The sequence below is a fragment of the Corvus moneduloides genome, chromosome 13, assembly GCF_009650955.1.
Source record: "Corvus moneduloides isolate bCorMon1 chromosome 13, bCorMon1.pri, whole genome shotgun sequence".
Taxonomy (NCBI): Eukaryota; Metazoa; Chordata; class Aves; order Passeriformes; family Corvidae; genus Corvus; species Corvus moneduloides.
Genome location: NC_045488.1, coordinates 20,572,787 through 20,585,237, shown reverse-complemented (window position 1 = coordinate 20,585,237; position 12,451 = coordinate 20,572,787). Strand labels below are relative to the sequence as shown.

General features: G+C 54.3%; 1 protein-coding gene across 3 annotated transcripts in view; it reads left to right on the top strand.

The window, feature by feature from the left end:
• LOC116450532 (dual oxidase 2-like) overlaps window positions 1-12,451 on the top strand; it is a 27,147-nt gene extending 14,696 nt beyond the window's left edge. For all 3 annotated transcript variants that reach the window (XM_032123119.1, XM_032123120.1, XM_032123121.1), the window contains exons 11-34: window positions 346-448; window positions 743-906; window positions 1,366-1,532; window positions 1,692-1,810; window positions 2,562-2,699; window positions 2,916-3,029; window positions 3,631-3,833; window positions 4,028-4,213; window positions 4,638-4,863; window positions 5,455-5,548; window positions 5,759-5,934; window positions 6,183-6,252; window positions 6,703-6,798; window positions 7,558-7,736; window positions 8,540-8,770; window positions 8,986-9,085; window positions 9,203-9,252; window positions 9,383-9,510; window positions 9,716-9,869; window positions 9,994-10,226; window positions 10,380-10,538; window positions 10,742-10,897; window positions 11,012-11,140; window positions 11,581-12,451. In XM_032123119.1, the coding sequence (XP_031979010.1) occupies window positions 346-448; window positions 743-906; window positions 1,366-1,532; window positions 1,692-1,810; window positions 2,562-2,699; window positions 2,916-3,029; window positions 3,631-3,833; window positions 4,028-4,213; window positions 4,638-4,863; window positions 5,455-5,548; window positions 5,759-5,934; window positions 6,183-6,252; window positions 6,703-6,798; window positions 7,558-7,736; window positions 8,540-8,770; window positions 8,986-9,085; window positions 9,203-9,252; window positions 9,383-9,510; window positions 9,716-9,869; window positions 9,994-10,226; window positions 10,380-10,538; window positions 10,742-10,897; window positions 11,012-11,140; window positions 11,581-11,703 (3,498 nt within the window). In that variant the 3' untranslated portion in view covers window positions 11,704-12,451. The remainder of the gene's footprint in view (window positions 1-345; window positions 449-742; window positions 907-1,365; window positions 1,533-1,691; window positions 1,811-2,561; window positions 2,700-2,915; window positions 3,030-3,630; window positions 3,834-4,027; window positions 4,214-4,637; window positions 4,864-5,454; window positions 5,549-5,758; window positions 5,935-6,182; window positions 6,253-6,702; window positions 6,799-7,557; window positions 7,737-8,539; window positions 8,771-8,985; window positions 9,086-9,202; window positions 9,253-9,382; window positions 9,511-9,715; window positions 9,870-9,993; window positions 10,227-10,379; window positions 10,539-10,741; window positions 10,898-11,011; window positions 11,141-11,580) is intronic.

Genomic DNA, 12,451 nt, shown 5'->3' with positions numbered 1-12,451 from the left:
GGAGGGAGCACGGGGGTCCTGAGGATGTGGCAGGCTGGCCAGGGGGCTTCATGTCTTGCTCTGTGTTGTGGGGGACCTCACAGGGGTCTGAAAGGGAAATTAGGTGCAGAGTATGACAGCCAGACAAGGGGTGAGAGACCCTCCCCGTCCAGCATCTCCAGCCTTCAGCTGTGTCAGGCTCAGACCTCAAGGCTGAGCTGATGTGGAGAAAATGACCCTGGAAGAAGTCCCCGATTCCCCTGCACCATGGGTCTGCACCCCTGGGGGCACCAGTTCCGGGTTGTGGGGCTACTGTCTGTCCTCCCTCATGCAAGAGGAATCACTTGCTCTTCCCATACCTCTCAGAGGCCCGGGCTGCAGCAGGCAGAAGATGTGGACAACCTCCTGCTGGGGATGAGCTCACAGATCGCAGAGCGGGAGGACAATGTTGTGGTGGAAGATCTCCGAGGTCTGTACTGCAGCTGTGCCTTAGTGGGGGACCCCTACACCTGAGGCTGTGCCGGGGCCAAGGTGGGGAGGCAGGTCCCATTGCCTCCTCCAGCAGCACCCAACCACATGCTTCAGCTTCAGCCTTGTTAATGGAGGTGCATTGTCCATGGGACCATTCTGGCAAGGGCATGGAGGTGTCTCCATGTTTGGCACAGCCCATGGCAGAGGACAAGGCCGGGCCAGCAGCTGTGGCAGTTGGGGCAGCTCCTCTGGCTCTGCCTTGCCATCACCATGGCTTCAAATCCACCCACAGATTACTGGTATGGGCCCCTGAAGTACTCCCGCACCGACTACGTGGCCAGCTGGGTTCAGCGTGGGCGAGACCTTGGCCTGCCAACCTATAACCAAGTCCGGGAGCGATTTGGGTTGAAACCTCTCCAAAACTGGTCAAACCTTGCCTCACACCTGGAGCCACAGGTAACAGCAAATTGGTCTGGGCAAGGAATGTATGTGGGCCATAGGCTGATGGGACATTCCAGGCAGGAACTGAATTCTGCAGCATCATAGGAAGAGGAAGATCCGTGCATGTCCTGCCCTGGCTGATTTTCACGCCTGCAGGGGGGTAGCTGTGTAATTTTCATTCTTGCATTGGGGTAACTGTGTAATTACATGGCATGAATAACCCATCCTGCCCCAGTGCTAAACTCCCGTGCCCCCAGGCACTCTGCTCCTCCTGAAGCTGAGATGCTCTGGGAGCGATGCTCAGTCGCTCGAGTTCAAGCCATGAGCTTGAGGCATTCTGAGGCTCAGCATCCTCCCAGCCCACAGAAGTGTGTGATGCCTGGGAAATGCACATTCCTCACACCTCCTAAGGCTTGCCAGGACTTTCTGATGCCCTGGCAGAATTCCCTCACGTGTGGTGGGGTTTCTCACCAGGTCCTGCAGAACGTTGCTGCCCTGTATGCCAACAACACGGCTGCGCTGGAGCTGCTCCCTGGAGGCATGCTGGAGGCTGATGGCTCCCTCTTCTCTACCATCATCTTGGACCAGTTTGTGCGCCTGCGTGATAGCGACAGGTTTTGGTTCGAAAATACCAAGAATGGGTAATGGCCTTGTCCCTATCTGGTAGCTGCTCTCCAAACCCCAGTAACACATGGAAACTGGGGCTGGAGGAAAAAGCATCCTCCAGCTTCCTCAGTTCCCTCCTGTTGCTGGTCAGTGACACCTGGGGCCACCACTTGTCTCCACCTACTTTTCCTCAGGCTGTTCACGGAGGAGGAAGTCAGGGAGATCCGTAACACCACCTTTCACAGTGTCCTGACTGCTGTCACCTATGCCAAATCCACAGACCTCCAGCCCCATGTGTTCGTCTGGAGAGAGGGTGAGTGCACTGTGCACTGTGCACTGGGAGGGAGCAGGGAGGGAATGGCTGCAGCAAGGCAGCAAGAAAAGCAGAGTCATCCCAGTGACACAGCCAGCGACTCAGTGACACAGGGAACACATCAAGTTTGGAGTTTCTCAAGCCTCACACTTGCTATGACCCTAAACCAGCAAAATGGGCACAAAATGCAAGGGTTGCTTGTGAGCAAGATGTTGATGCATGATGCAGGTGTTGAAAGAGAGCTGAAGTGCAGGCATGATCCCAAAGGGAAAATCCCTACTACTGTGTTTGGCAATACGCCTTTTCCTCTTGGAATCTTGCCACACTCTTTCCATTTACTGTAAGCATTTCATCTGGGTCACGTTCCAGCCCTTGTTCCCTTGGTGTGTATTCCTTGTAATCACACCAGGAGGTCTCCCTGGATTTGCAGCATCCAGATGAGCAGAGGCTCTGAGCCCCAGTTTGCTGTGGCTCAGGGTGCCCCTTGGCCAGCCCATCCCATCAGGAGATGGGCTCCAGAGCACTAGAGTCCAGTTCTGTGCTTGGTTTGCTGTGGCAGGCAAAGGTTGAACTCAAACCCAAAGGCTGTCCCCAAGATCTGGAGTTTGACTCAAGCACCCCAGTTTTGCAGTGCTCCCTGAGTCACTCAGCCACAAACCCCATCAACATCTTAATGCGGAAGTTCCTAGGGGCGATGCAGGTGAGCTGGGTACAAGGTCAATGACACTCACAGCTTGTTTCCCCCTTGCAGGGGACCCATGCCCCCAGCCCCAGCAGCTGACAGCTCAACACCTGGCCAACTGCACACCCATGATGGTGCTGGACTACTTTGCAGGCAGCGGCGCAGGCTTTGGGATCATCATCGTCGTCCTCTGCTGTCTGCCCCTGGGTTTGTCACTCTGTTTCTTAACCCTTCTCCTCTTTCACCTCTCCCCCAGAGAAAGGGGCTGGGTGCCCATGGACAAAGCACCTCCCAGCAGGAGCCGCGGAGTCACGGTCACTCCTGAGGTCCTTGAGATGGCAGGGTCCTTGGGCACCAGGAGGGAGCCGAAACTGGGAAGGAGCTGCGTGATCTCTCATGCCTCCTTCTCCCGTGTGTCCCCAGGGACTCTGTTTGTTGCCTGGGTTGTTGCCGCTTTCCGCAAGAGAGATTTCAAGAAGCTGCAGAGGAAGCAGGGCACCAGCGTGCGCAGGGAGATGTCCAGCGAGGCCATACACGGTGAGGGGGCACTTTCAACCCTGCGATGGCACCTGGTGATGCTGCTGCAGTCAGGGCACACACTGAGGCAGGGCTGGGCCTGGGGCTTATACCCAGATGGGATGTAAGGAGGAACTCCAGGAGCATAGTCAAGCAGTGGAACAGGGAGCCCAGAGAGCTTGGTAGCCCATCCTATCCAAGACTTGACCCGATAAAGCATTGAGCAGACTGACCTGTGGCTGGTCCTGCTTTGGGCAGGAGGTTGGGCAAGATACCCTTCCAGCCTGAGTCCCTTCCAACCTGAGTCATCCTGTGCCACTCTGATTCCAATCCTCCCCAGATCACACCATGCCTGAAGGAAACCTGTGTAGAGCAATTTCACCAGTAGATCCAGGAGAGGGACTGTATCTGCTTGCTCTGCACACTGGAAAAATCCTATCTCCCTGCTCCACAGTCTGTACTCCTCCTGTGTCCATGTGCTTGAGCTCTGCACTTAGGAGATCGTCATTATTCCTTTAAGATGTGCCTGGTTATGAAATCACTCCCAAACTGCCTCTCGGTGAAGGAGGTTCTGGGATTAGTAGGAGCCTTTCCAGCTGAGTCCTGTGCTCTCTCCCACCAGCCTTGGAGTGGCACGGGCCCAAGACAGACAGCTCTCCTGTCTACATTCAGCTCCAAGCTGACAAAGTGCTCAAAGTGCTGGATAGCAGAGGGTCTGTGCTCCGGAGCATCAACCTGAAAGCCCACCAAAGAGTGGAGGTGATCCTCTCCAACAACAAAGGGAACAAAGCTCTGCTCCTGAAGAGCCCCAAGGACTACGACCTGGTAAGTACCATGGTGCACGGGGTATGACACCTTCCCCTGGACCCTCCACAGTCCTCTGCACCACTCAGCTGGGGACACTGGGAGAAGTGTAAGTCCTTGAAGGGAGGTTGTGGCCTCCTGAGAACCACCAGGTCCAGAAAATACCATGGAGCTGAGCCTCTGATGATCACGGCCAGTTGGTGGGTCCTTTGCAGGTGCTGCTCTTCAGTGAGGAGGCTGAGAGGAGCATCTTCATCGGGAAGCTAGGAGACTACTTGAAGGAGAGCAGATTTGACCTGCATCTGTCTGAGATGAAGGAGCAGAGCCTGATGAAACGGGCAGTCACCCAGGAGCAGAGAAAACAAATTCTGGAGACTTTCTTCAGGCACCTGTTTGCTCAGGTGTGTAGAGGTATAGCAAGCCCTGATGCGTGGGGGAAGGTATTTCTGTATTGATTAAGCAAAGAAAGTTGGGGCTGGTGCTCTCTCTAAGAGCTGGTAAGCCACACACAAGGAAGCTGCCAATACTTCCAGGACCGAGGGACATTTTCCTTTGCAGAAGACAAAGGGAGATCTGCTGCAGTGATACAAGTGCCTAAAGTGGCAAAGAGACTTCTGGGTGGTGTATCAGGTCTCCAGAGTGGTCAGTCGTGTGGAGTGTGAAAAGTCACACCGTGTAGGAAAGACACGGGACTTTCCCCATGGTATCTGCCACGAGTTTTGTGCCAGGGAGCCACCAGTCTTTGTGCAATAGGTCAGAAAGGAAACAGCAGCCTTGTGCTCTGCCATCACTCACAGGATTTCTTTTGTGGGACACAACCTGCAGGTGCTGGAAATTGACAGATCCGATGCCGGGGAGCTCAGCCTTGAATCTTCACAGAAGGCAAAGGAGGCTCTAACGTGTGAGCTGACCAGGGCTGAGTTTGCTGAAGCCCTGGGGCTCAAAGACCACTCCATGTTTGTGGACTCCATGTTCTCCCTGGCTGACAAAGACGGCAATGGCTACATTTCCTTCCGGGAATTCCTGGACATCTTGGTGGTCTTCATGAAAGGTGGGAGCTGGAGCTGGTTAATGCCTCCATCTGCTGCCCTTGGTCCCATTTCTAGGCTCTGTCAGAGTGGAGGACAAGATTCACCCAGCAGATCAACCTATAGGCATTTGAACCTGCTACAGATTTAAATTCCCTTCACTCAGGACAGCTTCAGCTTGAGTTATGGGCATGACAATGTAATTGTGTTTTCTGGAAGATGGGAGCTGTCTTCCAGCACCACAGACATGTCTGCCCTTCTCCTGAAAGGGCTGTGCATCCTGTACTTGAGAGATCGTAGCAACCATGTCTGCAATCTGATTCTCCCTAAATGACCACTGGAAAGGTGGATTCATAGGTGGAGGTGTTGAATGCCAGATTCAATCAAAACAACTCCCAGAGAAATCATTGCTGTGCAAAAGCACACCTTGTCTTTGAAAAATAATGTGCAAGAAAGAATATGTGATCAATATTTCACCTTGCACTTGAGAAAGTCAAGTGGAAGGGTGAGGCTTCACTGCTGCAGGTCCAGACATTCAAAAACAACATATGAAAGCATCTTTGTTGATGAAAATAGGATCTTGTTCTTACTTTGCCTCTCTCCCTCCCCACCAGGGTCCCCAGAGGAGAAATCCAAGGTGATGTTCAGGATGTATGACATTGATGAGAATGGGTTCCTCTCCAAGGAGGAGTTTCTGAGGATGCTCAGGTACTCTTCCTCCTCTCTCCTAATGTTTCACAATGTTTATAGGCATGTCTTCAGAAGCAGCTCCCAGTTTCTGTGCTTCGGGCCCCATGAAGACCATGGGCTCAACACTTGCAACCAAGAGCCCATTTCTCCCCTGAAACTGGTCTGGGACTCTGCCCTGTGTTATTTGAGGGACTCAGCTGGTGTTCCCATCTTGCCTCCTTGCTCCAGGTCCTTCATCGAGATCTCCAACAACTGCCTGTCAAGAGAACAGGCAGAGCAGGTGACCGAGTCCATGTTTCGGGCCTCGGGGTTCCAGGACAGGGATGAGCTGACATGGGAGAATTTCCATTACATGCTGCGGGACCACGACAGCGAGCTTCGGCTCACCCAGCTCTGTGTCAAAGGTCAGTGGGCACGAGCACTGGGACGCCCCTGGCCCTGCAAGGCTGGAGGCAGTGGGCAGCACCCAATATGGAACTCTCAAATCCTGGTTCATCCGTCTCCCCCAACCCAACCGCAGTAATGGGGCATCAGCTGTTGCTTCATGTGTGACATGTTTGGGCCAGTTCCGAGCTTTTCCCTGCCCACAGGAGATTCCTAATCTTTGTCTTGCACCTTCTGAATGGCTGTTTGTCCTTTTGTCTCCTCAAAGGTGTCCCTGAAGTGTTCAAGCAAAATCTGCAAAATTGTGTCTCCTTCATAAAAAAGAAAGAGCCGAAAGGGTAAGCTCCCTTCCTTAGTGTCACTGTTGCTATTCCTTCTCCTTCTGCCCTGGCTCACATCTATCCTTCAGCCCAGGCCTTCCAACACTTGCTCCCACCAGATGTTGGAACTCCCAGCGCTGGGGAAGGGGTGGGAGGTGCACGCTGGGCGCTGCAGTGGGGCTGCCATCCTCCTCCCTGGGCACAGCCAGAGGGGAGGAATTGCCTCCTGTAGAGCCCTGTTGCATCCTCTGTGTGGAGATGGGAGTCCTGCCTTGCTTGTCAGAGGGAGGGGTTATCTTGGACTGAATCCAGACCATGTGCAATTAAAGTTAATGCAAGCAGGCTTGTGGGAAAAAGCTGGACACATTCCCAGCTGAGCCCGAGACGAGAAGTGGAGAAAAGGGGAAGATTTTGGCAAGCACTTCTGGCAAATAGAGCTTTGGGCTAGACATAGCTCTATTTCCACAGAACCATCTCAGAGGAGAACAAAGACTCAAATCTGGACACTGTGAGTCACTACACGGAGCGAAAAGGCCAAGAACTGAGGAAGAGACCAGGAAGAAAGTGAGTCTCCTCACTGGCTGTGTCTCTGGGGCTTGGGCTCAGCCTGTTTGCTGTTTCTCACATCTCCATGTCAGAATGGGTAGCCCTCCAGTCAAATGACACTACTCCAAGGAGGCACTCATTGGCCAAGGAACTACAGAAACAGTCCCATCTCGGCAGGACAGTGCCGTATCTGGGTCTGGGTGATGTACCTCTACAAAAAAAACAAACAAATGAAGTGGCCAACTCCAGAGGTTGGGATAGTGGTTTTTAGAGAGGGGTCTTGTCTGACAGTTCCTGCCTGTGCTCCTCTGCCCCTTGGGATGCTGCTGGTTTGCCTGGGCTGCCTACAAGAGCTGCAGGAGAGAATTTGGTCCTCCCTGATGGGGCAGAAGCAAGTATTTCTTCAAGGAAGTAGCTCAGCTGTTGTTATTGATGGCCAGAATATCTTGGTTTGCCGTAATTGCACCAATTAAGGAAATTCCCCCTTTGTGGCATAATTTTTGACAGTTGAGTATTATTATGAAATTTTCTTTTACAGTTCTTATCTACAGTTTCATTTGTGAGTCACTCTCTCCACCTTTGTTATCAGCTTTTGAAGGCACTGTAGAGCAGGCTGACCTGAGATCACTCTCTCATGGTGTGCTCTGCAGGTCACCCCTGTCACTGATGCAGTGCAGGGGAGATCACGGTGCTTTGGGAGGAAACCCAAGCTTGGGCCCTGAGCCATTCCTTGCTGGGAAAACCCCACGGTGACACCAGCACTCCTTTATTTGCCAGGGCAAACCAGTACCAGCTGCATCCGTACACAGAAGCACAACGGAAGAAGTACGAGAGGAACAGAGTTCAGCAAAAGATCCAGGAGTTCAAGCGCTTTGTTGAGAATTACCGGCGCCACATCGTCTGTGTCGTCCTCTTCTCCGCCATCACCGTCGGCGTCTTCGCAGAGAGAGCCTACTGTGAGTGCCCCCCCAGCCCCACCGTGGGCTCAAAGCTGGGGCTGCCTGGGGCACGATGGGGAGCTGTCCAGCACAGCTTTGGGCAACAGTGGCAGTCTTCCCCTGGGATGACCAAGGGATCACTGAGGTTGGAAGGGATCTCTGGAACGGTCTGGTCTAGTGCCCTGCTCAGAGCAAACCCTTTTCCAAAGCTGAACAAGACTGATGAAGGCCTTGCCTAGAGAAGGTGTGAAGAGTTCCAAGGCTGGTGATTTCACCACTTTGCTGGGTCTCTGCTAGTTTTTGACCATCCTCCCTGTGGAGACTTTTTATTTTGCATCAAACCTGAATTTTCTACAGTGAAACTTGTGCTCCTGCCTCACATCCTTCCATTGTGCATCCCTGAGAAAGACTTGCTCTGTGCCTCCATGTAATGGCTGCAGATAGCCAACTTCCCTGACCCATCTCCTCCAGCCTGAACAAGCCCATTTCCCTCAGCCTTTCCCTTACATGTCACCCAGCTCCCACCCATCCTAGTGGTCTCCACTGGACTCGTTCCAGTTTATGGACACCTCTTATATTGGATTCCCCAACTGAGGCCACAGTCCCAAGGTGCAGATTCCCTGTTGGATATTCTCCTCCCTGGATCTCCAAGGTCACCCTGTCACCCGGCAGTTCTGGGTCGTTGTGTCCCTTTCCCCACACAAACCATCCCTGGTGTCCTCTTTTTGGTGGAGCCACACGAGTGGCCATCCCCTTGTTGCAGGAAGGCTCACGGCCCTCAGCGCCAGGCACGTGACACGCCCTCCACTCTCTCCCCCCAGACTACGCCTTTGCATCCCCCAGCACTGGAATTGCACAGACCACCTTCGTGGGGATCATCATCTCCCGGGGAGCAGCTGCCTCCATCTCCTTCATGTACTCCTACATCCTGCTTACCATGTGCCGCAACCTCATCACCGTCCTGCGGGAGACCTTCCTCAATCACTACATCCCCTTTGATGCCGCCGTCGACTTCCACCGCTGGATTGCCATGGCAGCCCTGATTTTCTCAGGTAGGTGGGCTGCTGGGGGATGTGCCACCCACAAGCAGAGGAGCAGCTCATCACGCCATGGCAGGACCAGGCAGAAGCCTAAAGACTTTGCAGAGACACAGATGCCTTGCACTACAGAAGAGGAGGCATCTCTGGGTCCCTGGGGACATCAGCAGAGTCTGACACATCTCCATCCACATCAAGTGATGCTTTCTCTGTATTTTTGTCTCTTACAGTGCTTCACACTGCAGGCCACGTAGTGAATGTCTACATCTTCTCAGTCACACCTCTCAGTGTGCTGTCCTGCCTCTTCTCCAGTGTCTTTACAAATGATGGGTAGGTGGAATTTAAAGCAGAGTCCAGACCAGGTGTCCTGGGCATGGACAGAAATGAAAATGGAAACCATTACTTCATTCTGGTCACTCCATAGTGCAATCTCTTGTCTTTCTCCAGGTCACAGCTCCCACAGAAGTATTACTGGTGGTTCTTCCAGACTATTCCAGGTGAGAACACCTAACAGACAGACCTGCACACCTGTGCCCAGGATGGACAGCCCTCTGCCCAGCCCAGGTAGAGCCCCTGTGGGGCTGCCCTGTTCCTGCCCACAGGGCCTCCCCACTCTTCCTCTCACAGGCATGACAGGAGTGCTGCTTCTCGTGGTCCTTGCTGTGATGTACGTGTTTGCCACCCACCACTTCCGACGTGTCAGCTTCCAGGGCTTTTGGATCACTCACCACCTCTATGTGCTGCTCTACATCCTGGTAAAGGATTTGGGCTGGAAGGGAGGGATGGTGCCAACGCACTGCAAGCCTGTAGGTCAAGTCAGTGCAGCTGATGAGATGGAATAGCTGGGGTGGTCCCAAGGGAGATGGTGGCCCCAGTCCTGGCTCCCCATGCTGTTGAGCTTACACCAAATCATCCCTGGGGTGACGATCACCTTGCTAAAGGGTTCTGCTCCCTGCCCAGGTCATCATCCATGGCAGCTACGCACTGATCCAGCAGCCCCGTTTCTATATCTACTTCATCATCCCGGCTCTTATCTACAGTGCAGACAAGCTGTACAGCCTGAGCAGGAAGAAGGTGGAGATCAGTGTGGTGAAAGCGGAGCTCCTGCCCTCAGGTACCACAACATCCCTGGCCACACAGCAGCAGCCCAGCCCAGGCTCCCTGCAAGAGCATCAGGGGCTGCAGCAATGCAGGAACATCACCTCCTCAACAGCTCCACCTTCCCCATCTCCCCACAGGTGTCACCCACCTGCAGTTCCAGCGGCCACAGGACTTTGACTACAAGTCCGGGCAGTGGGTGCGCATTGCCTGCGTGGCCCTGGGCACCACCGAGTACCACCCCTTCACGCTGACCTCGGCGCCGCACGACGACACGCTGAGCCTGCACATCCGCGCCGTGGGGCCCTGGACCACCCGTCTGCGGGAGCTCTACTCTCCTGAGAACCTGGGCCTCCTCGGCACACTGCCCAAGGTGAGCCCTGAACAGGATCTCACCCATGGGGACATCTGAGCCCAAGAGCATCTCAGCAATGGGTTGTGCCAAGCCTGAGGCTCTTCTCCAGTCCTGAGGGCAGCCAAGACCTTGGCAAGCAGAGACTTCTGCTAACGGCTGACTCCCTTCCAGCTCTACCTGGACGGGCCCTTCGGGGAGGGCCACCAGGAGTGGAACAAGTTTGAGGTGTCGGTGTTGGTGGGAGGAGGCATCGGGGTGACACCCTTCGCATCCATTCTCAAGGACCTGGTCTTCAAGTCATCCATAAACTCCAAGCTGCTGTGTAAGAAGGTAAGAGAAAGTATCTGAAAGATGAGCCCCCCTGAGAGGTTGGACTTGATGATCTCAGAGATCTTTTCCAACCTAACTGATTCTGTGATTCTGAGATGCCTCCTGCTGCTGCTGGCCTCTTTGGGGGTAAAATCCTCTGTGGAGTCCATGGACATTCACAAGGATGCTGGCCCCACTCTGAGCCTCGTCCCAATGTGCCACAGATCTACTTCATCTGGGTGACACGCACTCAGCGGCAGTTTGAGTGGCTGACGGACATCATCCGGGAGGTGGAAGAGTTAGACAAGAACAGCTTGGTCTCCGTGCACATCTACATCACACAGCTGGCCGAGAAGTTCGATCTGCGCACCACCATGCTGGTGAGCCTGGACATCCAATGGGAAGGATGCCAGGCCATGCCACGCCATGCCAGGCTGTGCAGGGCCACGTTGGGCTGTGCTGGGCCATCTGACGTGCACCAATCTCTCTTTCAGTACATCTGTGAACGGCATTTCCAGAAGGTGCTAAACAAGAGCCTGTTCACAGGGCTGCGCTCCATCACCCACTTTGGGCGCCCTCCCTTTGTACCCTTTTTCAGCTCGCTGCAGGAGGTGCACCCTGAGGTCAGTGTCCAGCTGGGAAGAGGAGGAGGTGCACCCATTGGCCAGTGTGGAGGACTGGTCCCAGCCTGCCCCCAAGGTCCTGGAGACCTCAGTGGCATCTGCACCAAGAACAGGGCAGAAGGGGAATGAATCCTACTTTCCCTCTGGTGCCAGGCTGAGCTGCAAGAGTCAGCAGTGCCCCGTACCAGCTAAACACCCCCTGCTTTTGCAGGACCCCAGCTGCAACCACTGACCAGAGCTGGAGGGCTCCCATCCTTCCTCCACGGCCCTGGCAGATCCATGGGGAGGTGACAACCTCTCCAAAAGCCTCTGGAGGCTGAGACAGACTGCTCAGTCAGCATCCATGCCCCAAGCTGTCAGAGAGCAAGGGATCAAGGGGGGCTGGACTGTGGGGAGAACTGGTGCTGCAGTCTGACCCCTTTGGCTCCCTCCTTTTCCAGGTGCAGAAGATCGGGGTGTTCAGTTGTGGCCCGCCCGGGATGACAAAGAGCGTGGAACAGGCTTGCCGGCAGATGAACAAGAAAGACCAGACCTACTTTGCACATCACTATGAGAATTTCTGACCCTACCCCACTGTTTCACCCTCTGGCTGCAGCCCACATTGTTACACCCCAGCACCTAGCAGCAATGCTTCAGGTGGCCGTGGGCCCAGGCTCCCACCCACCACCCTCCCCAGGGGAAAGCCATCCACAGCTGAGAGCAGGGATGCTGAGACCCACAGAGCTGAGACAGCTGTGCCAGTAAAGCCTTGACATCCCAGCATTGCCCCACATGGCCCCAGTGTGAACTCCTGAGCCCAGGGCATCCTGCTACCATCCACACATTCCTGCAGCCCCATGCCCAGGGTCAGGCTGGTGTGCCCCAATCCAGAAAATTCACTCTTTGAGTTAAACCCAGCTCTGCCACCTTAATCCCACAAGACAGAGCTTGTGCTCTGCTGGGGGACTCGGGGAATGTCTCTGACCAGCTTTGGGGAACAGCTTGGTGCCCACACAACCTGAATTCACAGCACTTTGTTCCAAGATCCGTGTGGTGAACAGATGGGGTGAGGAGCCAGAGAGCTCCCCACTATCCCTCCTCTTGAAACAGCTTTCCTCACACACTCTTCAGTGCCTGCTTGTTAACTCTCCGAGCCTTTCCTGGGTTTGCATAGGGCCTTAGTTTTGTTTGCATTGGCTTCTTCCAGCAGTGTCACCATCCTTCAATCACGGATCAGTTGTGCTTGTTTAAGGAACGCCTGGCTTTGCATCACAGCTGCTTTTGCAGGCTGGTGGTTGAGCTTAAATAAAGCTGATTGGAGTTTTAAAACAC